Consider the following 27,113-nt stretch of genomic DNA (forward strand, 5'->3'; position numbering starts at 1 on the left):
TTCAAGTACCTATTTTCTATTCCTTTGGGTTAGATACCTAGGATGTAGATGGTTTCTTAAGGTCACAAGACTGGAAGCTAAGGGTGTGAATACAGATAGGGGACCAAGTCCTGGGATAGTTCGTTATCAAGAGGTGAGTGGGAAGAAGAGGAAGCTACAAGGGAGCCTGGGAAAGAGCAGCTATTGGCATGGGAAGAAACCCAGAAGTGTATGAAGTGTGTGGTGCGTTGGAAGCCAAGTGAATACAATGTCTTTTTTTTTTTAATTTTTAATGTTTATTTAGTTTTGAGAGAGAGAGAGAATCCAAAGCAGGCTCCAGGTTCTGAGCTGTTAGCACAGAGCCCGACGCGGGGCTCGAACTCGTGAACCACTACATCATGGTCTGAGTTGAAGTCAGACGCTCAACCGACTAAGCCACCCACCCAGGCGCCCCATGAATAGACTGTTCTAAGGAGGTAACGTGTCAACTGTTGCCAGGTCAGGGAAAGTGAAGATGAGAATTGACTCCTGCATTTAGCAACAGGCAGGTGCCTGTGACCTTGAAGAGTCATTCCAGTGGAATAGGAAAGGCCTGAAAAGAGCAAATTTAATAGAAGTTAGAGAAGACCTAAATAAACAGATATACCATGTTCATGGATCAGAGGATTTAATAGTAAAGTAACACTTCTCCCCAAATTGGCCTACAGATTCAATGCGATCCCACTCAAAATCCCAGCAGTTTTTGGTAGAAATTGACAGGCTGATTCTAAAATTTACACAGAAATGCAAGGACCTAGAGTAACCAAAACAATTTTTAAAAAGGGCAAATTCGGAGGAGCACCTGATTTCAAGACTTATTATAAAGCTACACTTATCAAGACAGTGTGGTCTTAGCATAACGTAGACCTATCAATCAATAACAAAACATGGTTATCCAGAATCAGACTCATGCTTAAACAGTGAATCGATTTTTACAAAAGTGCCACAGTAATTCAATGTGGGAGCAGACATTTCAGGACTGGGGCTGCGACAATTAGATATCCCTCCAGAAAACAATGAACTTCGATTATACCTCACGCCACACATAAAAATGAACTGAACACGTATCACAGACCCTGAGCGTTAAAGGCACCAGTTTTATTTACACTGGGATCCCAACGTACAGCCACGAAGCACTGGTCTACGAAATTGTTCCCGATAGACATCTTGCCCTTAAAGCAGGACTCCAGCTCCTTCCTTGCCGCCATTCTCATGTCCTCACGGTCTCCCCTGCAGAGAAAGCTGCTCACACTTTCACCTCTCAGGTCTACTCCTTCAGCTTCTACCCATTCTACCTCCAATTTCCTCCACCTCTCTCTACGTCTACCACCCTCACCCTACCTTGGGCCACCATCCTTTCTACCCTGGGCCGTGGCAATGGCCTAAAGGGACTCATCACCTCCTGTCCTTCTTCCCCTTCAGCCCAGACTCCACCCTGCAGCATGAGTAACTCTGGGAATCTCTTGATTAAAGCCTTTCGAATACTTCCCCAACGTGGTCAGGGAAAAGCTAAAGAGCCTCACCGCAGGCTACGAGGCCCCGCCCAGCGTAGCTGTCGCTGATCTGCCCTCCTCAGCCAAACGGGCCTCCTTCTGTTCCAATGCTCTCTTCCTCCTCGGGGGCCTGGTACATCTTGTTCCCTCTACCTAGTGCCCTCCTCCTCCCGGCCCTTGTTCATCTTTTGCGACTTGGCATAAGCGCGTCTTTCTCTGAGAGGTCTAGCTGACTTGACTGCTCAACTCCAGGAGGGTCCCCTGTTATGATCTCTGTGCTGTGGGCCTTTCTTCCGTTGCACTTAACGTTTTCCTATCATGTATTAGCTGATCAATATGGGAGACGGTCACCTGAACTCACAGATTGTCCACATCACGACCAGGACACTGTCTGCTCAGTGTACCACTGGAGGCCAGGGACCAGCTCAGTGTTTAGCATGTCAAGGACGTTTAAGAAACACCACCTGAGGGAACGAGACTGAAATTCAGACCCCACTTGCCCATTTGATGTGCATTATTCAACATCATGAGCTAAGGTTCAGAAAACTCCCAGGTGGCCTGCCTTCACAAATTCCTCATAAGGAATCTGTGGAGGGGAGTGTTGTTATTGTTTCCATCGTACAGGTGAAGAAAGGAAAGTGCCGAAGAGTCCAGTAAATGTTTCTGGCGACACCCAGCTACTACCAGTGGAGTCAGGTTTTGGGTCCAGGTCTTTTCTGACTCCAGCATTGAGATCTCATGGTCTACCCAATACTGCAAGTGGCGTGGGGAGCAGTATGGTGACCGGGATGGGTGGGGTATGGGCTGCCCCCGTTGCCAGGGCTGGACCAGCCTTGTCCTACTGGCCATGGCTGAAGATAACTGAACGGGGAGGATGAGAGGGGAGCCGGGTCCCCACTCTGAACTAGAAGGACCAGGTCCCTAGCTTCTGCTCCCAGCCTTCAGATACTAGTGCTTAACGTTCCTCAGCTCATTTCAGGTGTCTCCTTACTGTCATCCCACGTAGCCCCCGGGGCGAACGTGAATTCTGAGTCTATTTTTCTAAATAAATTGGAAAACTGTACCAAAAAAAAAAAAAAAAAAGCAGCAATGAGCTAATGCAGCCATGATACACACTTAACTGGCAACCCATCTGCATTATTCTTTCAATTAAAAAATTTAGGGGCACCCGTGTGGCTTAGTCGGTTGAGTGTCTGACTTCAACTCAGGTCATGATCTCCTGATCTCCTGACTCATGAGTTTTGAGCCCTGTGTTGAGCTCTGTGCTGACAGCTCAGAGCCTGAGCTGTCCCCTGAGCTCCCAAGCTTGTGCTCTATTTTCTATCAAAAATAAACATTAAAAAAAAATTTTTTTTAATTAAAGTATCACATAGGGGGCAGCCGGAACACCACAATGATTTATCTGTATGTAGATGTAAATGCTAGGTATTCAATAGTGACTAAATTGGTAACATCTTTACCATTTATTTTTATTTTAAATGTTTATCTTTGAGAGAGAGACAGACAGACAGGCAAAGCACAAGCGGGGTAGGGGCAGAGAGAGGGAGACACACAGAATGTGAAGCAAGCAGGCTCCAGGTTCTGAGCTGTCAGCACAGAGCCGGATGCGGGGCTCGAATCCACACACCGTGAGATAATGACCTGAGCTGAAGTCAAGAGTCCCACGCTTAACTGACTGAGCCATCCAGGTGCCCCACATCTTTGCCATTTAAATTGAGGGTAAGAAGGCAGACAATAAAAGGGCACTCAAACATGAAGGAAAGAAAAAGGAGGCAGTGATCAAAAGGAGGTGAGGCTTGAGGTGATTCTGTCGGATGAGACCTGAAGATTAAGAGCAGGCTTGAGGGAGGCAGGAACAAGGACAGGCTGTGGGCCCTGACTTAGGGGAGCACTTGTCCACTCGGAGAACTAAAACAACTGGAGACCCTTTCAAAGCACAGAGAAGAGGCCTAGAGGCTCAGGTCCTCCACACTAAGAACAAGGCTCTTTCATGTTTTGACTCCAACATCTTCCCAGGGACGCCTTCTCTGGCTGCTCCATTTAAAATTTCCACGACTCTCCACGTTTCCGTCCCAACACAATGTATTTTACTTATTTCTCTCGCCTCTCGCTTGCCTTCCTAGTTCCACAACGGTTGAGATCGTCTGTGCGGTGCCACAGCACTTGCGTCTAGGACTCAGTAGTAGGTCAAAAATTATTTGCCAAACCAACAGTGCTAGGTAAGTTCTAAAAAAAAAAAAAAAAAAAAGGCCACGATCGAAGGCCACCTGGCTTTGCTGAACAGACCCCGCCATCCCCCAACCAGAAATAAAAAAAAAAGCTCCCAGACCCGCCCTTGGCCCCAGCCTAGCCTGCCCGCCTCCCGCCCTTACGCACGGCCTCGGGTCTTCCTCTGCGGGTCTCAAAGCCCCTCGGCCAACCCTTCCCTGCAGACCCCGCCGCCATTCCATCCCATCCCATCCCCCAACCCCCCGCCGCAGCCGCGGGAACCAACGCAGCCACCGCCGCAGTGGCGCCCGCTCTGCGCATGCTCGGCAGCGTGGGGACGCAGCGTGAGGACGAAGACGCCGGTGCGCATGAGCAAGACCTTCCCGGATTGAGTCGGGGGGGAACATCTGGAGCGCCAGCTTTCTCTGGTCCCGCCTACCTCCGCTAGGCCCCGAGCGGACGCGCACGCGCGCTGGGAGCGGAAGGGCGGACGGGCGCGCGCACGGGGCCGGGCGGGCGGCGGAAGCGAGAGAAGCCGACCGTAGGGGGGAGGGGAGCTGGCGAGTGCGCGCGCAGCGGGGGCGCGGGCGGCGTGGGGGGGCGGCCGAGGCGAGCGGGCGCGCGCGCGAGACTTACCCTCTCTCGGCGGCGGTGGCGGCGGCGGCTTCTTTGTTTCGTGAGGAGAGGCGAGACGCCCACTCTGCCCCCGGCCCCGCGCGGAGGGGCGGGGGCGGCGCCGGGAAGGCGACGGCGCCGGCGGCTCTCGGTAAGGAACGCGGGCCGCGGGGGGAGCGTGGCGCGGGGCTTGGGAGGACGGTTTGAATGGAGCCGGGGCGCCGAGGGGGGAGGGGGCCGCCGGCGCCCACAGCGGGGCTGGGGTACGGCGGCGCCCGAGGGTCAAGAAGCCTGGCCGGCACCGCGCGCGCGGAGAAGGCCACAGTGTAGCGAGGCCGCGGCGGCTACAGCATCCGCGGGCCGTGGGGTGGGGGCCCGGGCCGCGTGGAGGCCGCGCGCGCGCTCTCGCCGGGGTCGCCGGACAAAGCTCTCCGCCTCCTCGGCGGGCCGGTGTCCCGGCCCCCAGTCGCCGTATCCGTCGCGGCAGCAACAATAGCATGGCGTTGGGGCTTCTCTGGCTACGTTGTAACGGGTCCGACCCAAATGTCTTTTGGGGGAGGTGGCGGCCGGGGCTCAGTAGGAAAAACCCCAAATGAGTCTAGTGTCGCCTGGAAACGAGCATTAGCATTAGCAGCCCCTTTGGGTTAATTGTATTTAAGAAAATCACGTAGTCTAGATTTTTCAAGGAAAAGTAAAGAACTCCCCCCACCTCTTGCAAGCGGCGACTTCAAAAATGTTTGCCCTAAAGTGGGGAGTCTAGAGCAAGTGAGGGAGGACGGGTAGAACTGTTCGCTCTTGAAAGCATTGTTTTTGTTTTGCATCCTTTCGCCTTCCTCCCAATTGATTTTCCAGATTAAGGCTTTTATTTAAAACGTGGGCCTTTCGGAGAGTGTTTTGTGCTGGTGTTGAAGACACGAGTCTTGGTTTTTTTTTTTTTTTGCCCCCAGTGAATCCTTGGGGGAAAAGTAGGGAATACGTGCAAAAGTCATTTCCTAGGAATTTGAAAGAAGTTTTCGATTTGAATTGACAGACCGGATTGGAGTTTGCTTATGGTCGCTGTCGGTCACTTAGCTGTGTGATCTTAGATAAATAGCTTAATCTCTCTGAACCTTTTAGTTTCCTCATTTGTGAAATGGGGATAATGCCACAAATGGAGTTGATGAAAACCTGTAAAATGGTTTCTGATAAGTGGGAAGTGCTGTTGTTAATTGTCAGGCCCAATCTCCATTTTTTTTTTTTTTCCGTGTTTGTTTATTTTAAGAGAGAAAAAGCGTGAGTGGGGAAGGGGAGAGAGAAGGAGAATCCCAAGCTGGCTCTGCAGAGCCTGAAGGTGGGGAGAGGGGGTTGGTCTCAACCTCAGCTGAGATGCTTAACAAGACCGAGCCAACCCAGGCACCCCCTCCTCCTTCGTTGTTGAGCAAATATTTGTTGAGTCCCTACTGGGTGTTAGATGGTTGGCGATTGGATGCCCTGAGGAGCCTCTCCAGTCTTGTAGGGGAACAGATGGTAAAGGTGGGAACAGCTCCCTGTGGCCTGTCATGGAATCCTCACTACCCTTCCTGTGCGAGGAACACAGTAGATGCACAGGGGAGCGATGGGGGCCAGAGATCAGCGAGATTGTGTGGAAGAGGGGGCCTTTACTCAGAATCAGGGCCAGTGCATTTGAGCACTTGGACCGGTCGTTGCTGTGCAGTGCTACACTCGCACATCACCTTGATCCTTTCTTGTGTAGCAGTTACCCCAGTTTGTAATTACACATTCATTCTTCTCTGAGGGCCATCAGAGCAGGGATCGTGTCTGCTTGGTCTCCCAGAGTGTCCCCTGGGTCTGGCACATAGTAGGTCCTTAGGGAACATTTGTGGAATGAATGAGGAGAGCCCCCGGGGAGGATGGAGTGGACTTATGTGTGAAATGCTTGGCGCAGGACTGGGGGTGGGTTGTAAGCAGTAAGTGTTCGTTGCTCGTGTTGGCTTAAAAGGCCATTGTCGCCAGGGAATGAGGGTGTGGGGTGGTGGTCAGGACTGCTAGCTCTGGAATCAGACCTCCTGGATTCACACCTAGCTTTCTAAATCCTAGTTTGACCTCGAGCAAGGCATTTACCAGTAGGTCCCCCCACTCGTGAAACAGGTGTGACAGCAGTGCTGCCTCAAACAGTTGTAAGGGTTGAGAACATGACATGGGGAGCTGCTTCACACACTGCAGTCACTGTAGTGAACACTCACTTTATTGGAGGTAATGTTGTTTGTTGTGTGTACGTGTTTATATACACGTAGACATATATATGTTAACTATTTAAAAAATGAGCAACATAATTTAGAATCATTCTATATCCCAAGAAGCCCAGGTTTGATGAGCTGGTTATATATATATTGTAGTTTCTTTAAAATTGGTGCATACATACTTATGGCGATCATAATTGCTCCTCTCTGTGCCACATACCTTTGTCACACCTTATGGACCCTCAAAACACTGAGAGGTAGCCCTAGACCAGCCCCTTGTCTTCTCTGTTATGGGATGAGGTGTGTTGGGTGAGAACAGCATTCTGCCGGTGAAGCAACTGACATTGAGGGATATTTCTTCACCAAGGGCTCTAGTCAGCCTTGTGGGTTTGACTCCTGGCTTTGCCACTTTCCCTCTTGGTGCCTCAGAGAAATGGAGGTGACAGTTCCCAGCACTTAGTGAATCCTCAGATGTGCCAGCCAATTTTGGCCTCAGTTATTAAGGCTGCCGTCGCACAGAGGGACCCATTCACACCCACCATAGACAGAACACAACATGAATGGCGCCCCCTGGAGTTGTGCGAGAAGTTCCCCAGCCTCACATTCCCCATTCGAACAAGTGGGCTTTGACAGCCTGCCACAAGCCAGGCCCTGACGGAGGCTGGGGATTCAGCCAGGAACAGGCAGACAAGGGCCCTGTTCTCATTCAGTCATATCTATCTCCTTATTTGCAAAGGGAGACGGTAATGGTACCCAGCTACTAGGATTGTTGCAAGGACTAAACAACGACAACTCAGAACAGTGCCTGGCACATAGTGCTAAATAGTTGTTAGCTATTGTCACGTGTTAGGATTCCTGCAACACCCTGGCAGGTTGAGATCCAGAATACATTTTTACCCTGTTGTGAGAGTTCTGTATGTTTTCAAAGTGATTCAGAGGAATCAACTCTTCTGTTTTGTCTTCCATCATTGAAAAATTGTAAGCTTGTGATTTCACCATAATGCGTTGGAAAGAGAGGAGTGTGTTCGGTGGCCTTGGTTTTGGAAGATATCAAGTGTTTGTTTCCCATCTCACATATTTCCTCATGACTTGTAACATCGATTGGAACACTTAAGAGAGAATTGAAGTTAAAAAAAATCAAATCAAGGGGCGCCTGGGTGGCGCAGTCGGTTGGGCGTCCAACTTCAGCCAGGTCACAATCTCGCGGTCCATGAGTTCGAGCCCCGCGTCAGGCTCTGGGCTGATGGCTCAGAGCCTGGAGCCTGTTTCCGATTCTGTGTCTCCCTCTCTCTCTGCTCCTCCCCCGTTCATGCTCTGTCTCTCTCTGTCCCCCAAAAAATAAATAAACGTTGAAAAAAAAATTAAAAAAAAAAAATCAAATCAAATCAAAGGGATGTGCAAAACCTCCAATAAAGGGGAGGTAACAGCTGCCAGAATATTGGGGGGAAATGTCTGAGGGGGAGCACATCAGAATCAGGTCTGAGGCTAAATGGAGTTGCCATTGCTGTCACCCTTACGGAGATCATCCCTAAGAAGTATAAGGCTCATTGATATGATTGGTAGCATCTTAGTTGGAGTTTTTTGTTAACTGCATGCTGATGATACCAATTTTTCAGGACATGGATTTGATGGGTATGAGAAATTTGACCTCGAATCATCTTCATGTAAGGGAATGGGCCTTGAGGGTAGTGCCGGGTACCCAGCTGGGTTTGCTGAGCGGTTGGATTGCACAGGGCAGAAAGAACGGAAGGGATGCATCCATTTCCTTACAGTTCCCTCAGAGAAGGGGCTTTCTTTAGAAAAGAGGTAACTGTTAGCAGGGCATAAACCAGCCCAGGCCCCTTCGATGCCTTTGCGGCTAGACTGGTCTCCAGAGCTTTGCCTGGGGACTGTTACTTTGTTAAATGAAGCATGTCTTCATTTTCGCCTGTGGATACTTGTTACTGTCTGGGTTTTGCTCAGTGTGTGAGATAAAGGAGGACGGACCCCATTTTTAGTAGCAGTGGGCTTTAAAATGGCTCCTTGGGATGGTTTAAGTTCTCCTTTTGCTGGTAAGTCATGCCCCACTGGCTCAGGAAGCAGGTGGCTGCATGGCAGTTGCCGCCTTACCTGTTACAGAGGGGACGGGATTTGACGTGTGCCACCTTGATTTGCACCAAAAGTCCCAGTAAAGGGGCACGGTGGGTGGTGTCATTGTCTTAAAGGTGACGATGAAGCACAGGGGTCTGCTTGTTGGGCCCTGAGAGCTACATCTGGCCCTGATGACTGCCGGGTGTGCTTTTGGTCACAGCCTGGTCTGCTGTTGTGCTGAATGCCCGTGCCCACCTCCTGGGAACACGCTGTGGATATTCCTGCCTGTCAGAGTGCTTCCATTTGCCTGCACTTTGCACCCTTCTGGGCTGTCCTGCCTTTTGATACTTAGACTAAATTCATTACTCAGGCTTTGGAGTCAGACAGACTTGAGGCAGGACTCTACTTCCTGTGTGATGTTGGACCAATGACTTAACCTCTCTGAGCAGAAAACCCCCGGTCCTCCCATAGCCTCCCCAGTTGGCACCTCCAGTCACCAGTACCGAACCAAAGGATGTGAGGTGAAATCCAGCCTGGCTGGGCTTTGCCAAACCTGGCTCAAGACAGGGGCAGGTTGGGGGGGGGGGGGGACGCCTTTTGTATTTCAAAAGATATGTGCTGAGACCCTGTTGGTTACCTTGGTCACCACTGACTCCTTTCATTCTTTTACCCTTACATCTGTTCCATCACTGTGTCCAGAGAAATCTTCTAAAACCATCATCAGACCGTGTCACTGCCCTGCCCAGAACATTCCAGAGGGTTTCCCTTGAACCTAGAATAGACTCTTACCTCCTCACTGCTGCCCTTAAGGCCTGCGATCTGCTCTCCCCACTCATCTCTGACTTCGTCTCCTGCCGCATCCCTCCTCTGCTCTAATCCAGCACAGTCCCGTCCCGGGGCCTTTGTACTTGTTGGTGGTCCCTTGCCCATCCACTGGATGGTTGGGCTCCCTTTCCGCTTCAGGTGTCTGCTTAGATGTATCCCCTCACTGAGCCCGTCCCTGGCCACTATGATTGAAAGAATGATTCCTGCCAGCTTGATGGTTAACCCTGCTTATTTTTTTCACAGTGGAAGTTCATACCACTTCCACCCCCCCCCCCCCCCCCCCCGTAACATCGTGTCATACTTATTTGTGTGCTCGCCTCTGTCACTCTATTGTCAGTTCCACCAGGAACCGTCAGTTCCAACCAGGCAGGGATTTTGTTGGCTGCTGGATGCCCAGTACCTGGTACTTTGTTCAGCACAGAGTTGGTTCTCAGTCGATATTTGAGGTGCCTGGCAGGGTCTGTCACAGGTGAAACTCCACAGGTATGGCCACCATGCCTCCCTGGCCATTCTTGCATTTTGTGTGCCACTGTTATTGGGGGGGACTTCTCTCCTGCCCTCTCCACAAGTTGTGTGTTGTGCTCTGTGTTGTCTATACAGCAGGTACCACAAGAGACCCAGCAGCAGGTCATGACATCCACCCAGTGTGACTTGATCAGCCTTAAAAAGAGAAAAAGGAGAGAGTCTATCCATGTTTCACAGGGAACGTGGTCAGGACAGATTTGTAAAACGGGTTGGATTTACTTGATGTGTGTTTGCTGGGTCATGTCGTGACCGACGATCGTGGTCAGAAGAGTTTGACAAATGCCCGTCTAGTGGATAGATTGGAAAGTGTTTGTGTTCTCTCAGTGGAGACACTGCATCTTCCTGCTGGATTAGAGCATGAACTCCACAAGGGCAGAGAACCGGCCAGGTTGTCATCATGTCTTCACATCTTCTGGTGTGTTTTATTTAAAAAAAATTTTTTTTAATGTTTTTATTTATTTTTGAGACAGAGAGAGAGACAGAGCATGAGCAGGGGAGGGGTAGAGAGAGAGGGAGACACAGACTCCGAAGCAGGCTCCAGGCTCTGAGTTGTCAGCACAGAGCCCGACGCGGGGCTCGAACTCACGGACCGTGAGATCATGACCGGAGCCAAAGTCAGATGCTGAACTGACTGAGCCACCCAGGCGCCCCTCTTCTGGTGTGTTTTAGATGAGGAGGTGCTCTTCAGTGGTTTTTCAAGTGAATGAAAACAGTTTTTTTAATGTTTATTTATTTTTGAGAGAGAGTACATGTACGGGGAGAGGCAGAGAGAGAATCCTAAGCAGGCTCCACGCTCAGCACAGAGCCCCACTTGGGGCTCGGTCTCAAGACCCTGAGATCATGACCTGAGCCAAAATCAGGAGTCAAGATGCTCAACCGACTGAGCCACACAGGTGCCCCTGAATGAAAAATTTTTTAAAGGGCAGGAGGTGTGGATTCCAATGAATAAAATGATACATAATTCCTAGTGTTAAAAATAGTACAGTAGATTCCCATATCCATGAGGCATACGTTCCAAGACACCCCGCCCCCAGTGGTTGCCTGAAACCATGGATAGTACTGAACCCTATCTGTACTGTGTTTTCTTATACATGTATACTTATGGTAAAGCTTAATTTACAGTTGAGGCACTGTAAGTGATTAGCAACGTGAAAATTAATGACGGGAAACCTCATTTAAAGTGAATGGGGGAGACAGAAGGGGGAGCTCTCAAACCCCAACGCTTGTCATTGGTTGCAGACCCAACAGGAACACACCTACCTTGCAAGTCAAAGCTTGCAGGTCACAGTACTTGACTACCCCAGCTGAGGAAGAAAGGTTTCTCTTCTGCCCCAGCAACAGCCCAGCCAATGAGAGACTGTCACAACTCAGCCAGTGAAACACCACTACACTTCTACCTGCCCCTTTACTTCTTGTTTATACCAGCCCTCCTGACGCCCCCATTCCTTCCATAAAAGAGCGTTCTTCTTTGTTCCCTAGACTTGCTTATGGTTTTGCCATAATTTGCTTGTCCGGATTGCAATTCCCTGCCACTCCCCAATAAACCCATTTTTGCTGGGAAGTTAACTGACAGTTTTATTTTTAAGGTAAACAACAACAACCGATAATAAAATGGAGCAATTATGACAATGTACTGTGATAAAAGTGTGTCAATGTGTTCTTTCTCAAAACACCTTATCATACTGTACTTACTGTTCTTGTGACCATGCGAGGTGATAAAATGCCTGTGTGATGAGATGAAGTGAGGTGAGTAATGTAGGCGTTGTGATGCACTGTTAAGCTACAATTGATTTTCTGGCAAAACCCAGCCCAGCAGGGTCGGCGGAGGGGGGGGGGGGGTTGCAGGGATCATCTGCTTGCAGACCACGGTTGACCCTGGGTAACTGAAACTGGAAAGTGAAACCTGGATGGGGGGGTTTGAGGAGAGGAACTACTGTACTTAGTAACATACAGACTTGGTGTGTCTACGTTTTAGGTAGAACTGATAAGACATTGTAATTAATTACCATGACAGAGGTTTTTGTTTGTTTCTGAACTATATTTCTTTTTAAATGTAGGGCAAGGGTTTGCTACTTAATTATATTGCAAAGAAAATGCCCAACAGCCAGCTGTGGAACAGCCAATGTTGAGTAAGCACCGTCTCAGGAATAAGCTATCCATATGTTCCCTGAGACAGCAGATGCCTCGTCCCATGCGTCCTTTCAGGTTCACAGACCAGTGCGCCCCACACCATCCGGTCGGGTGTGGACGCTTTTCTTAGTAGAGTATGGGGCGAAACCTCATTTTGTAGTTTTAATGTAACAAATAAAGCTGCTTTTGCTGAAAGGCATCCTGCCCAGCCTCCTTGATCAGTCTGAGAACCCTGCCATGGCTTGACCACAGTGTGTCTGCTGATGAGACATGTAAGGGAACAAATTTCTCTGTGCCCAAAAAGCAAAGTAGCAGCTTTCCTGGGGCCAAACTTAAGTACAGTGCTGATTTCCAGGCAAGATGGGAGAAGAAAACCCACACACCATAATCCCAGCAAGCAGAGTTTAGAGGGTCCTTATCGCCTGTTAGCCGCCGTCTGTCTTGCTGCAGTGGGTGGCCACCACCATTCTTTTTACTAATTTTCTTTTTTCAATTTTAATTGCAGTATAGTTAACACACAGTGTTATATTAGTTCCAGGTGTATGACGTAGTGGTTGAAGTGGGGTGCCTGGGTGGCTCTGTTAAGCATCTGACTCTTCGGCTCAGGTCATACTGTCACAGTTTGTGGGTTTGAGCCCTGCATCAGGCTCTGTGCTGGCATTGCAGAGCCTGCTTGAGAATCTCTCTCTGCCTCTTCCCAACTCGTGCGTTCTCTGTCTTTCTCTCAAAATAAATAAACTTAAAAAAAACAAGAATTACAAATTACTCAGTGTTCATCAGGGCAAGTATATTAATCTCCTTCACCTGTCCCACCCATCCCCCCACCCCCCTCCCCTCGGTAACCACCACTTTGTTCCCTATAGTTAACAAGTCTGATTTTTGGTTTGTCTCTTTTTCTCTTTGTTCATTTGTTTCGTGTCTTAAATTTCACATACGAGTGCAATCCTATGGTCTTTGTCTTTATCTGACTGACTGACTTCACTTAGCATTATACTCTCTAGATCCATCCATGTCGTTGCAACCATGGGTCTTTTTTATAAGAGCAAAGCGAAGGGGGGTATGAAAGAAGAAGACCTACTTCTCAAGCAGTCTGGTTCCGCATTTGAACGTCAATAGATGTTTCTGTTTTAAATGATGATTTTGATGAAGTTGAAAGTAGAAAAGAATGCAATCCTCAAATCCTTTCATCTCTTTTATTTCCACAAAGGCACCCCCCTGGCCATCTTCTTCTGGGTATTTATTTCCCAGGTCTTTTTCTGATCTAGGTAGGTTGGTCGGTTGGTTGGTTTTGGTGTTTTTTAAAAAGAACACATAGGATTGCAAAAGGAGTAGAAGGTTATTGTAAAAAAACAACAGCACACCGACACAAAAAACACCAGAGCTCTGTGATGTGGAAAGTGTCACTTCCCCATCATACGCCTCCTGAGAGAGCTGCCGGCCGCTGCCAACCACAGTTTGGCACGTTTTCTCGGGACCGGTCTCTACATGCAGATGAGCTCGCGTACGTTCTTCCTCTCAGCAGAGTGGGGCTCGGGCCAAGCACACCTTACGTTGGTGCCCCCTTCTTTCCTCTGCTTCATCGTGGACCTTCCTCCACATCTGTGTGCATGAAGCTACTTCATTCATGTTTGATAGCGTCTTGCTTCTGGGGCGTGGATAGTGTGGGGGTTCTGATTGTTCAGCACTTGGGGTGCTCAGAGAAATCAAGGTGATAAGACCGCGTCATTTCTAGACCCGTTGGCCCCGGGAACCCATTTTTTTTCATCCTGTAACCTGTCGAATGTCTTAGCTTTCAGGGTTTTGATTCTTGCCCCAGGGTAGTTTTATCTGCCATCACATTCCTTTGGGTTGCCTACCCAGATTCCCAGGTTCTGTTCCCTTCTCATGGAGCCCCCAGACGCACTTGACCCACAGGCCACACACTTAGGCTCCCAGAAACACTGGTACTGTTTGTTCCCTCGTGCTTCACTTTTCTCTACTGCTTAGGTGTGGCTGACTGGTCTGAGATGGATTTCAGTGTTTGTGTTTAATTACCTTCTTTTTCCCAGCCCAGACACCAAGTGACTCATCACAGGGAGACTTGCAGGAGTCCGGTCTGAATGATGGAAGCCACTTGAAACCCTAGGACCATAGGACAACCTTGGGGACCCAAGGAATTTGCTGAAAATGCCAAATCCTCAGTTTACTGTATAGGAAAGGTGGAGGTGTTTGGTGATGAGGGAAGAAGGGGTGGGAAGAAGGCTGGGCCGGTCCTTGCCCTCAGATCCACCTCCCTTCTGAAATTTCTGGCCGAGCTTTCAGGCCCTCCTGAGCGGGCAGTACGCTGGATCGCAGTAGTGCCCTGTGCCATATCATACGCAGCTCTCGCGAGGGCCAGGCCCACCCCTGCCCTTTAAGAAGGGTTGGGTGGCCAAAAGGGGCTTGATGGTGGGTAACAACACCGCATTTGTGTCCGCGGGATCCGAGAGGGCAAGGGAGAATTTGCAGCAGCTCAGATCTTGCCCGTCGATTGCCAGGGCTGACCTCATCACTTGGGACAGCTGGTCTTTGCACGGGGCCGTGTGGCCTTCAGACAGCCACTGTTCCTCCTCCGGTTCCGCAAAGCTGCCTTGTGCAACCTCTACTTCCTGGGTTTGTTCCTGAGCACTTCTGGACAGGAGCATCCTTTGAGGTTTGTCCTGCGGGGGAGGCTAAGTTTAGGAAGCACATTCTCCAGAGCAGTTACTTACTCCGTGGCTTGGTTTACTCATGTCTTTATGAGAAGAGGAGGCCACTGCGTCTGGGTCAGTAGTGACAAGCAGTAAGCGACTGCTCAGTGAATGTGGAGGCCCTAGATTTCGCCAGCGGTGCGGCATCACTTTCTGCCCGTACGAGCCTTACATGCGTTCACTCGCGGGATGCTGGCTGTGACCCCTGAGGGGGGGATTGGCCTCCGCACCAGCCTACGGAGGAGGAAATGGGCTGGTGGAGGTTAAGTCGCCCACCTAGGATCATGTGGTTGGCAAGTGGTAAAGTCCACACTCAGAGTCCGTGCCGCACCGCAGCGAGTCACACGGTGGCCTGAGCCTCAGGGAGCCCTCCGTCCGCGAGCCCTTGATAGTCCCTCTGGGAAGTGTAGCGGTGTGCACTCAGTGAGTACATCTGGGTCCTTGCCACCAAATGGGCCCGCAGCCCTGCCTCCCCGCTCTGGCTGGGTCATCTTCCCTGTGGCTTCTTTGTGACTGGTAACATCCTCAGCAGTTGTAAATCCCTAGGGAGCAGAGCGAGTCACAGTCTCTCTGGAGTTGAAAATATCCCTTTCCTTCCTCTATCTCCGTGACCTTGAGATAGTAAAGGAAAACCGATGTCCTCTGCTCACAGCACTCTGACACCAAATGTACAGGTTTTCCACACCGAGCAAGTTTCTGCAGATACCAGCTGAGTGTCCTACACTTCAACTCTGACACTGATTACCCAAAGTTAGTGCAGACCTCACAGGTTAGGGGCTCAGTCCCACAAGACTGCCCCCCCACTGCAGGCACTGGTCACAAGGAATAGGTCCCCAGGTTACCCGCACTTCTGTCCAACTTGGTTACAAATGGGGTTCCCATGACCCCCTTCTCAGGTTTAATTATTTGATATAATAGCTCACCAACCTTGAGGAGACATTTACCTATGTTTGCCAGTTTATTATAAAGGACATTGTAAAGGATAGGGATGAATAGCCGTATGAAGAAGTAAATAAACTGAGGTCTAGAAGGATCCTGATCCCAGGAACTTCTGTCCCCATGGAGTAGGAATGCACCATCCTCCTAGGACATGGATGTGCTCACCAACCCATAAAGCTCTCCTAGCCTCTTAGAGTTTTTATGGATGCTTTATTATGTAGATGTCTATTAATTCACTTTCCAATTCCTCTCCCCTCTTTGGAGGATGGGGCTGAAGCTTCTAGTCATGGTTTGGTCTTTCTGGCAACCAGCCCCCATCCTGAAGCTATCCAGGAGCCCACCAAGAGTCCCTTCATTAGAATAAAAGACCCTCCTATCCCTGAGGAAATTACAAGGGTTTTAGTCAAAAACTGAAGGCAGAGACCAAATACATGTTTCTCACGATCTCAGGGAGAAAAAAATTTTCTTGAACAGGACGCCAAAACCATTAACCATGTAAGGACAAACCTGGTAAATAAGACACCATTAAAATAAGAACTTCTCTGGGCACTGGGTGTTGTATGTAAGTGATGAATCTTGGGAATCTACCCCCCAAACCAAGAACACACTGTATATGCTGTATGTTAGCCAACTTGACAACAAATTATATTAAAATAAATAAAAAAGGAAAAGGCAGAAAATAAACAAAATAAGAACTTCTCTACATCCCGAGACACCCTTAGGAGAATGCAAGGGTGAGCCCCAGACTGGGAGAGGAACCACATATCCCCAAGTGAAGCATTAGTGAGAACAGGGCCTCTGCAGAAGTGAGTATCTCAGTGGCCAGTCAGCATACAGAAAGGGATTCGATGCCATTGGTTGCAAGGGAAATGCCAAAGAAAATTATAAGATACGATTATACACTCACTGGAACAGTCACAAGTTACAGGGACTGACAGTGCCGAGCGCCAGCGTTGACAGAGAGGAGCTGGAACGCATTACCCTCTGCTGCGGGGATGGCGGTGTGTGGGACTGTGGTCCTGATTTGGAAAGCTGGCGATGCTTACCAGAGCCAAATGTATGCCTTCCTCTGACTAACGGTTCCACTCCTGGGTCCCCAAGGAAAATGAACGCGTGCATCTGCCAGATGACGTTGGTAGCAGCTTTAGTCGCGACAGCCCAAACCTGGCCGCACAGGGTCTGCGAATAGGAGAGTGGGCAGATGAAGAAGAACGAATGACCACCGTCCCAGCAATGTGGGTGCCCCTCGCGGAAGAGCCAGAGGATACCACTGTGGGTTTTTCTTTTTTTTTTCCCAGATGCAGTTCAGTAACGGGTGAAACCGAAGAGTGGTAGAGGCAGAGCAGTGTTTCCCTCTGGGGGGGTGGTCTTCATGGGAGGGGCCCAGATGCCTTCAAGAATGTTGGAAGCGTTCGGTCTGATCTGGGATTCATCCAGCTGTACGCCTAGGTGTGCTGACACTCCGTGCGAGTGAATCCGATGCTCCCTCTTCACACCCGGGACCAGAGAGCTGCTCCCGTTCCACTTTCCTGTCCTCTCCATCATGATGCTGGGGCCTGCCAGTATGCGTCTGCGTGCAGACGCCAGCACCCTGATGGGGCGCATCAGGGTTTGGGGGGGCCCACCCCACTGTGCTGCTCAGGAAGGTTTTGCATTGTGTCTGTACTTTTTGGGTTCCTTTTACTGTCACTCCCCACGTGTGTCTGAGCTTTCAGTCCAGAAATGAGTTTGCTGCCGGTGGCTCCGTGCACTTACCTGCCTCATCGCAGCCTGACACTTCAGAGATGACAGCTTCTGAAGCAAATGCCATTTGTATTATTTTTATTACTTTATTAAGGATCATTTATTTTGAGAGAGAGCGCGTGCATGCGTACACACATGTGGGAGACAGGCAGAGAAAAGAGAGAATCCCAAACAGGCTCCACGCTGTCAGGACAGAGCTGGACTCGGAAATTGATCTCACAAACCATGACTGCATGACCTGAGCCGAATAAAAGACTCAGACTCTTAACCGATTGAGCCACCCAGGTGCCCTATTTTATTTTTTTAATGTTTTATTTGTTTTTGAGAAAGAGAGAGAGAGTATGAGCAGGGGAGGGGCAGAGAGAGAGGGGGAGACACAGAATCTGAAGCAAGCTCCAGGCTCCAAGCTGTCAGCACAGAGCCGACGTGGAGCTCAGACTCACAAACCGTAACCGTGAGATCGTGACCTGAGCGGAAGTTGGACACTTAACCGGTTGACTGACCGCCCAGGCACCCCGCAAATGACATTTTTAAAAGCCTGTTGTGGGGGCTCCTGGGTTTCTCAGTTGGTGAAGCGTCTGACTCTTGATTTCGGCTCAGGTTATAATCTTAACGGTTTGTGGGTTTGAGTCCCGCATTGGGCTCTGTGCTGACAGCGCGGAGCCTGCTTGGGATTGTCTCTCTGCCTCTCCCCCCACAAATAAATAAACAAACTTAAAAACTAAAAAAAAAAAAAAAAATTTTTTTAATCTGTATTTAATTTTGAGAGACAGAGAGACAGAGTGCAAACGGGGGAGGAACAGAGAGAGAGGGAGACAGAATCCGAAGCAGGCTCCAGGCTCTGAGCTGTCAGCACAGCACGATGCAGGGCTTGAACTCACAAACTGCGAGTTCATGACTTGAGCTGAAGTCGGACGCTTAACCGACTGAGCCACCCAGGTGTCCCTAAAAAAATTTTTTTTTTAGGAATGAAAAAATACAGGGGCACCTGGGTGGCTCGGTCAGTTGAGTGTCCAACTTTGACTTAGGTCATGATCTCACGGTTCGTGGGATTGGCCCCACATCGGGCTCTGCACTCTTGGTGGGGAGCCTGCTTAGGATTCTCGCTCTCTCCTTCTCTCTCTGACCCTCCCTCGCTTGTGCTTTCTCTCTCTCTCTCTCAAAGACGGAAACTTAAAAAAACAGATACATTTAAAAAAAAGTTTCTTCTGAAACCCTGTACTTCTCAAAGGTAGATGTTGCCATATTTTGGCACAAAATTATTATCTGATGCCCTCCAGCATCTTCAGCAAACTTCATGTGTCCGCTGATGAAGTTAGTGCTGCTGTGGGTGGAGGTAATTAATTTCTAGAGGTACCCCGCATTTTGATGGGAAGAAGGTCTGACACTAAGTATTAACTACTTTTAGAAGAACCATCATTCCAAAGACACTCCCCAGTGTTTGCTCTTTGGCACATCTGCCTTTAGGTAAGGAGATGACATCATCCCTAGATGACGTTCCCTAGATTTTATTTTGCTATTGGTTTCAGTTGGCTTGACTTAGAATAGAGACCTTCAGGGGCCCCTGGGTGGCTCAGTCGGTTAAGCGTCTGACTTTGGCTCAGGTCACGATCTCATGGTCCATGAGTTCGAGCCCCGCATCGGGCTCTGTGCTGACAGCTCAGAGCCTGGAGCCTGCTTCAGATTTTGTGTCTCCCTCTCTCTCTGCTTCTCCCCCGTTCATGCTCTGTCTCTCTCTGTCTCAAAAATAAATAAACATTAAAAAAAAAAAAAAAAGAATAGAGACCTTCAGTTGAGAAAGCATCCGTGAGCTCCCAGATGCCACGGGACTCCTTTGAGTATTTTCGGGGCCGCTGTTTCTCTTGTCACCTCGCTGCGGTCTCTCTGGGCCTGAGAGGCCCTGTGGGCGCAAAGGGTCCAGGGGGCGCCCTGAGGAGCCATCTTCCTTGACCCTGGCCGAGGCTATGTTCATGTCACTCAGTTGTCCACCTGTGAAGTATGACTGCAGGTGCGTCTTGCCCTAGACAAACCCTGGGCTGGAGGTTTCAGACTTGAGAATCAGCATTTTAGAAAACGATTGGGATACAGGTCACCCACGTGGCAGAGCCTGGAGCGGCGTCTGGAGGTAACAGGATCCTAGTTCTGTAGCAGAAGGTAGGACTGTTCACACATGTCTGAATCAGGTTTGATTTTGCTTCTAAATGAATTTGTCTCTATTTAAAAAAAATTTTTTTTTTCTTAACATTTATTCATTTTTGTGAGACAGAACAGAGCATGAGCAGGCCAGGTGCAGAGAGAGACAGAGACAGAATCCGAAGCAGGCTCCAGGCTCTGAGCTGTCAGCACAGTGCCCAACGTGGGGCTCGAACTCACTGACCTTGAGATCATGACCTGAGCCGAAGTCGGATTCTTAACTGACTGAGCCACCCAGGCGCTCCACATTTGTCTCTATTTTTTAAAAGTTTGATTCTCCCCGTCTCTGGGCTTACGGGATTTTGGATTTGTGAGGAAGGGATTGTGAGCACTTTCTTGAGCAATTGGGTCTGTTCCTAGTCAGGCTGGTGCGCTGGTCACTGGTCCATGCCTTGCCAAAGTTTCTGATTCTCTCTGCTCTGATTATTTAGTCATGCAACTGGGACAAAGACGTTTTGACTTTTGATCGATTACCCAGGAAAATATGCCCATCTTTCAAATGAAAACTTTACTTTGTTTTTTTTGTTTTAAAAAAAAATTTTTTTTTTTCAACGTTTATTTATTTTTGGGACAGAGAGAGACAGAGCATGAATGGGGGAGGGGCAGAGAGAGAGGGAGACACAGAATCGGAAACAGGCTCCAGTCTCTCAGCCATTAGCCCAGAGCCCGACGCGGGGCTCGAACTCACGGACCGCGAGATCGTGACCTGGCTGAAGTCGGAGGCTTAATCGACTGCGCCACCCAGGCGCCCCACTTTGTTTTAATCAAGAGAATTAAAAATGTTCTTAGACTTCTTGACAAAACTTATCCTTAGAACCAGAAGAGCCCAGTAAAGTTTCGGGACAAAGAGAGTCTCTCCCAACACCAGAAAAGTGTACAGAAACAAAGCCCACATTTGAGACATGCCAACAAGAGAGGGGCTTTTAAATAACTCGGTATGTGGCAGAATGAGAGAACACAGCAGAAATCCACTAGAAATCCTCTTTTGAAGACTATTACATGTTAAAGGTGGTCTTGGGTAGAATTCTGTGAAGAGAAGCTTGCCTAGCATGTGCTGAGTAATACTGTTGAGGATGTGTGTGCCTGCGTGTGGAACAGTCTAGAAGGGAGGCAGTGAAGTGTGGTGGGAGTCCTGGCAGCCATATGAGGGCAGCTCTCTGCCCTGGCCGGCTCAGCTCCATCCTTACGGCTCTGGTGGTGGCCCACGTCTCTGAGGAAACCCCCAGCCCCTTCTTCCCACCTCCACCCCCGTCACCCTGCCTGGCTCGGATAAGGAGGGCTTGGTTGCTCATTGCTCCCTGCAGGGCTGGTAAGCACTTCACCTCTGTGTGTCTGGTGTGGTGCTGGGAGATTTTAAGTTCTTGTGATCTTGTGTTTTCTACCTTTCAGCCCTGAAGATGTATTCCTCTATCGTCATGAAAGCAGTTCTTAAATTGAAGAGAATTGTATTTAAGGCTATATGTAACTATACAACAGATGAAGGGTTACCTGAACCTAGAACCCTTACTGTAGAAAACTGGATGAAATTTACCAGCTCGTGGCCCTGTCTTAGCAAGCATAATTAATCACCTTACCACCATCGTTCGATTTTTTTTTCCCCCTCAGCATATGTTCGGATCTCGTCGTGGCTCTGGGTCGTAGTTCTGAACATCAGTTTTCAGATTATGGAAACTTTCATTGGACTTTAGACACGTGAATATCACTGTGGAAGTATCTGAGATATCGAGCGCCTTTATTTGTGTAATACTTTAAATGAACCTACATGTTAAACTTGTATTCATTTAATTTAAAAGGGACTTGGTCTCACCGCCTTAAATGGGAAACCGGCATCACTTGCCATGAATATTTGGTTCTGTTGAGTGTCCCAAGGCCCAGGTGGATACTGTCGCCAGCAAAGGCTTTGAGTCTTAGTCTTGCTCTCCCTTTTTGTCAAATCGGAAGATGGCAGGTGTTAGGCGTGAAGGGTGTATGGGCACCACCCTGAGACGTTCTCTTTGCTGTGATCAGAATAACAGCAAGGGAAGTGAATCCCCAGGTTGGGCAGTGGCTGTATACCTCCACCTCCGGAGTCCCATTCCTCGGGGGAGACCGTGATCTGATTTTGTATGCGCGATGTATTATCTCCTCTGAGAAGAAGGGAGGAGAAAGGTCTGGGTGGTGGGGGTTGCCCGTCAAAGGTGACAGCTCCCTGTCAGATTGGTGCTGCTTACAATACTACGTGTGGCCCTCCCTTGCCAGCTCTGACTCTCCCTGGTGGTGGCTACGACCCCAGACTGACCAAGACTTCTTTCTAGCAGGAGACCACTGTCTGCTGCTCCTGTGAAGATGTCCACTCCAGACCCACCGCTGGGCGGAACTCCTCGGCCAGGCCCTTCCCCGGGCCCGGGCCCCTCCCCTGGAGCCATGTTGGGCCCTAGCCCAGGCCCCTCGCCGGGCTCTGCCCACAGCATGATGGGGCCCAGTCCGGGGCCTCCCTCAGCAGGACACCCCATCCCGACCCAGGGGCCTGGAGGGTACCCTCAGGACAACATGCATCAGATGCACAAGGTAGGGAGCCCGGGCCCACTGCCCGATTGGCTGGGTCTGCGTGACCAGCCGTGCATCCTGGCTTCTGCTGCCAGCCAGCAGCCTTTCCACCGTGTGTCTCCCACACCCAGCATTCCACGTGGGAAACGCGCTAACACTGCTCCAGGGTTGTCTTTCGTTAATGAATAAAAAGTGCCCAGCTCCTTAAAAAGTAGCTGTGTCACTTGGTTTCCCGCACTCACCTGTGTAACTTACGAAGCAGAGCAGTGGGTGCCCCTTATCCCTACTCGATCCTGCGCTTGGGCGCCACTCACTGTCATAACGACTTACTTGAACTGATCAGGGACGTTTTTTGCCAATGGGGTGTAAAAAAAGCCTCCCAACACAAATAGTTTTTCTTTCTCCCTGTGTTCCTGGGTGGTGGTTGGGGAAGGGAGGAAACATCCTCTTATATGTATTAGCATCTAAAGGAAAAGGTGATGTGTTCAAGTCTCAGAAACCACAGGAGACCCTCGCGGAATATGCAGATTGTGTGGCCTGGAGGTCAGGGTTCTGTGTTGACCCCCATAGCCTCCCTACCAGGGCCATCCATGTGTTTGTACCCCATTCCACTTAATCTCCCCCCCCCCCACCGCTGCCCCACCCATTAGGTGTAGGTGGTTATTGTGCCCATTTTACAGATGAGGAAGTAGGCTCTCGGAGAAATGGTCCCTCACTGTGTCCATGGCAGAGCCATCTTGTCCCTCTGGGTCCTCCCTGCCTTCCCCATCTCCTACACGTTTTTTATTTTTATTTTTTTAATGTTTATTTATTTTGAGAGAAAGAGACAGTGTGAGCAGGGAAGGGGCAGGGAGAGAGGGAGACATAGAATCCGAAGCAATTCCAGGCTCTGAGATGTCAGCATAGAGCCCGACATGGGGCTCGAACTCATGAACCCCAAGATCATGACCTGAGCCAAAGTCGGACACTCAACCTACTGAGCCACCCAGGTGCCCCTCCCACACATTTCTGGCAACAGTATCTTTCTTGTCACTTCTTGGGAAGCTGTTGGTGAACCAGCCCCCTCCCTCCCCTCACTGATTTAGTCTGGCTTCTCCAGCACAGCCTCCTCTTTCCCTCTCTGCCCATTTTGGTTTTTTTTTTCTCTTATCACTGGCACACACCCCACACCTACCATTTGTCCTGCACAGTGTTAGGAGCCAGGGCCCAGGGGTGGCGGGACACTCCTCGTCTGCGGAGAAGTTCGCTTCCCGAGGGTTGCACCTTCTTCCTGCGTATGAGCTGCTCCTCGTGGTCCCAGCCAAGCACCCTCTGTTCCTCCCATCTTCCTTCTCTCATGGCACACACTGAGTTGTAGTCAGCTGGGCCACCCATTAGACTGTTCCCGGAGACCGGGATATTTGGGCCAGTCAGGGCCTAGCAGTGTCCTGGAAGGGTCCCGGAAGATGTCCCCTTCACCAGCTATTGCAATAGGGGAAGTACTTAGTGCTGAGGGAAAATGGGCATCATCGCTCCACAGAGGACCGATGTGCCTCTCAGGAGGGATGGAACCATGCCACAGACAGCTTTCCTCCCAACTAGTAGGCTGGAGGCTGATCTCAGATCAGCGAGGACACCTAGTGTAGTGTAACCATACTTATAGGCAGAAATTTCTGTTTGTCCCTCTGACTTACAGTCTCCCAAGGAAGAGGATTCCTGATCCAAGGACTTGTCACCAGGTCTCCTTGTGACAATTAATGGGGAGCTTGGTGTCCCAGTCATAAACAGCTCCTCACCAGGAGCTCATGTCCTTTCCTCATGGGATTTTGGCCATCTGAAACTCTCCTGGCATCCTGATCCATCTGTCCCTTCGCCTCCAGACCTCTAGCCGCCTAGGTGGTCAGCCATCGCTGTGTGACATTGCTTCATGCATCTACTTGACACTTAGTGTAGGTATCAGGACCGTAGCTTGGACCTAAGCTGCTTGGTCATGTTGGCGACTCAGTATATACCATGGCGACCTTGGGTGGACGTTTTCAGTAGCAGTGAACTTCTCTCGGGTGGCCCTTTGCCTCCTGCCTCTTCCTGTTCCCTCTTGCTGATCTTGCCTTTTCATCGTCCCCTCTTTCAGCCAATGGAGTCCATGCACGAGAAGGGCATGTCGGATGATCCCCGCTACAACCAGATGAAGGGAATGGGGATGCGGTCGGGGGCCCACGCAGGGATGGGGCCCCCGCCAAGCCCCATGGACCAGCACTCCCAAGGTACCGTTTGATTACTCTTCTTTCCTCATATGTGTTGTCCCCCTGGGTGCCCTGAGGTCATTTTTCTAGTTGGGTCTCCCGTAGGCACAAACAGGGTAGACCCAGGACAGTTCAGCCCTTGGGAGACTGTTGGGCTTGGGGTTGGGCTTGGCTAGTGCCCGTCTCAGGCCAGTCTGTCTTTGAGCAGCCCGGGAGTGGGGACGCCAAAGGGGTGGATCCATGTGAAGCACTGGAGGTTAGATGGGGGCTGAGCAGAGTGGGCGCCTCGGGCTGGCAGCTCCCAAGCTACCCAGGAGCATATTAAGGATACACCTTCCCGGGCCCCACTTTAGCTTCTGCGACAGAATCTTAGGGTGGGGGTGGGGCTCTGTTTTAACAAGCCTTCCAGGTGGTTTTTCTGAACAGGGCAGCTTGAGAATTGATGGAGTATATGATTTCCTCTTATCGGTGGGAAGCTCATTGCGCCCAGGGGCTCTACATGGGGGTCAGAGGAGCATTCTGTCCTAGCTGATGGGCAGGGGGCGGGCCTGAGGGAAGCCTGGATCTGTGTAACATCCCAGCATTGACCCTTGGCAACTTGCTGAAAGCTGAGCCAACACCAAACCAGTTGTGCCGGCCGCTGGTCAGGCTGCCAGCGCGTGTCCTCTCTCTGGGCACTTGTCATTTGAGTCACAGGAGTAGAGTCTCTTGGCCACCCCCGTCTCGAGACAGGAGCTGGTGTCAGCGCAGCCGAAAGGTTGCCGTCTTTGCCTTAGACGTCCTAGCATGTGTGTTGCCGAGTGACCACTTGGATCCACGTGGCCCCACAGGTTACCCCTCCCCTCTGGGTGGCTCCGAGCACGCCTCCAGTCCGGTTCCAGCCAGCGGCCCATCCTCAGGCCCACAGATGTCGTCTGGGCCAGGAGGGGCCCCGCTGGACGGCGCCGATCCCCAGGCTTTGGGACAGCAGAACCGGGGCCCGACTCCGTTTAACCAGAACCAGCTGCATCAGCTCAGAGCCCAGATCATGGCCTACAAGATGCTGGCCAGGGGCCAGCCCCTCCCCGACCACCTGCAGATGGCGGTGCAGGGGAAGCGGCCGATGCCTGGGATGCAGCAGCAGATGCCAACGCTACCTCCACCCTCTGTGTCCGCAACGGGACCCGGCCCCGGCCCCGGCCCCGGCCCCGGGCCAGGTCCGGGACCAGCACCTCCAAATTACAGCCGGCCTCACGGTAAGACCCACCGTCCACAGCGCTCGGGGTAGGGAGGGGACTGAGCGAACCGACCGGGATGGGGCAGTAGTGTCAGCCGACCTGGGCCGTGCTGCCCGCATGCGTCCCCCCAGAGACAGCGCGGCGTCAGCACTCGGCGCTCGGGCAGGCGGGGCTGCCAGCGCGATGCAAGTTCCTCCTGCCGCCTCTCCGCTCTCCTCCCCCCACCCTGACCTCTCGTCCACACTGAGGGGCTGTTGTTGGCTGTGTCCCCTGGAGCCAGGACTGCCCGTGGGGGTGGATGCGGGCATAAACACAGGATGCCTTTTATTCTCTTGTTTCTCCCCGTGTGCAGGTATGGGAGGGCCCAACATGCCCCCCCCAGGACCCTCAGGTGTGCCCCCTGGGATGCCAGGTCAGCCCCCCGGAGGGCCTCCCAAGCCTTGGCCTGAAGGTAAGTTGCCTCTGTCTTGGTGGCATGCCTGTTCCCTGCTCTTCACGAGCTTGCGCCATGCAGAACCCGAGAGGGGGCTGAGGACAAGTCTTTGCTTTTTATTTTTCTTTGTTTTAAATACATTTTTTTTTTATAGTTTATTTATTTTGAGAGAGAGTGAGCATGAGTAGGGGAGGGACAGAGAGAGAGGGAGAAAGAGAGAATCCCAAGCCAGCTCCATGCTGACAGTATGTGGGGCTCAAACTCACAAACCAGGAGATCATGACCTGAGCTGAAGTCAAACACTCAACTCACTGAGCCACCCAGGCGCCCCAAGTCCTTGCTTCTTTCTGCCTTCTTGGGTCTATCCGTCCCTGGTCTGTTCCCAGAGGTTTAAGTTTGGTTCCACTGCATGATTCCCACCCCACCTTGTCCTGTGGGTCATGGTGATCCTGGGCTGTCTTTACCAAGAAGAGAAGGGTACTGATGAGCGAGTCCATTGTATGACTGTAGCGAGGCTGTGGGGCGGCATTGCTGTAGCCATGAATACCAGCCGTCAGAATTTGGGCCTCCGAGCCTGGAGGCCACGTGTGATCCCCTGGCCTCCTGAGAATATCCCCCAGTGCTGTGGGAGGCAGGCAGGGTGACAGGGTGGCTCAGGGTTCCATTTCTTGTGTGCGCGGTCTCTGTGTTCTGTGTAAAACTTGGTCTTAAGTATCGGAGAGGCGCATCTGTTGGGATGAAGCATGGGCAAAACGGACTCATTCCTCGTCCTCTCGAAGGACGAGGTTTAGTGATGGGCACTGAAGAGCTAATTGCCTCAGTAGGCTTCCTTTGGCACCGGATGACAGTCCGGAAACTTCTGGTCCTAGGAGGCCATACACGGCAAGACCAAACCTGTGAGCAGTGCTTGAGCAGGTGTGCCTTCGGGAAGGGCACATACGCTGAGATCTAGAGGAAGCAGGAGGGAGTGAGACCCCTGAGCAGGAAGCAGCGTGGCAGCCTGCACGGGCTGAGGGCTTAGTCAACCGT

General features: G+C 50.8%; 2 protein-coding genes across 16 annotated transcripts in view; one reads left to right on the top strand and one right to left on the bottom strand.

Annotated features, from left to right (window-relative positions):
• Window positions 1-341: 341 nt before the first annotated feature.
• On the bottom strand, window positions 342-4,879 carry LOC122486883 (serine/arginine repetitive matrix protein 1-like). 5 transcript variants are annotated; one of them, XR_006298260.1, is made up of 3 exons: window positions 3,888-4,879; window positions 1,863-1,975; window positions 342-571 (listed from the first exon to the last, which is right to left on the bottom strand). XR_006298260.1 is itself a non-coding variant. In XM_043586568.1 (2 exons), exon 1 carries the CDS (start codon window positions 4,831-4,833, stop codon window positions 3,913-3,915), a length of 921 nt encoding a protein of 306 aa, XP_043442503.1. In that variant the 5' UTR covers window positions 4,834-4,879; the 3' UTR covers window positions 342-1,975; window positions 3,888-3,912. The 5 variants fall into 5 exon arrangements, 1 of the variants encoding a protein (XP_043442503.1); XR_006298261.1 differs by having other exon boundaries at window positions 342-1,248; XR_006298262.1 differs by having other exon boundaries at window positions 1,143-1,975.
• Window positions 4,316-27,113, top strand: part of SMARCA4 (SWI/SNF related, matrix associated, actin dependent regulator of chromatin, subfamily a, member 4) — a 90,870-nt gene continuing 68,072 nt past the window's right edge. For 7 of the 11 annotated variants that reach the window (XM_043586556.1, XM_043586558.1, XM_043586560.1 and 4 more), the window contains exons 1-5: window positions 4,322-4,485; window positions 21,984-22,233; window positions 24,323-24,455; window positions 25,265-25,669; window positions 26,004-26,102. In XM_043586556.1, the coding sequence (XP_043442491.1) occupies window positions 22,012-22,233; window positions 24,323-24,455; window positions 25,265-25,669; window positions 26,004-26,102 (859 nt within the window). In that variant the 5' untranslated portion in view covers window positions 4,322-4,485; window positions 21,984-22,011. Of the gene's footprint in view, window positions 4,486-21,980; window positions 22,234-24,322; window positions 24,456-25,264; window positions 25,670-26,003; window positions 26,103-27,113 lie in introns of all 11 variants that reach the window. The other 4 variants (XM_043586557.1, XM_043586561.1, XM_043586565.1 and 1 more) reach the window with 1 other exon arrangement.

The sequence above is a fragment of the Prionailurus bengalensis genome, chromosome A2 (assembly GCF_016509475.1).
Source record: "Prionailurus bengalensis isolate Pbe53 chromosome A2, Fcat_Pben_1.1_paternal_pri, whole genome shotgun sequence".
Lineage (NCBI taxonomy): Eukaryota > Metazoa > Chordata > Mammalia > Carnivora > Felidae > Prionailurus > Prionailurus bengalensis.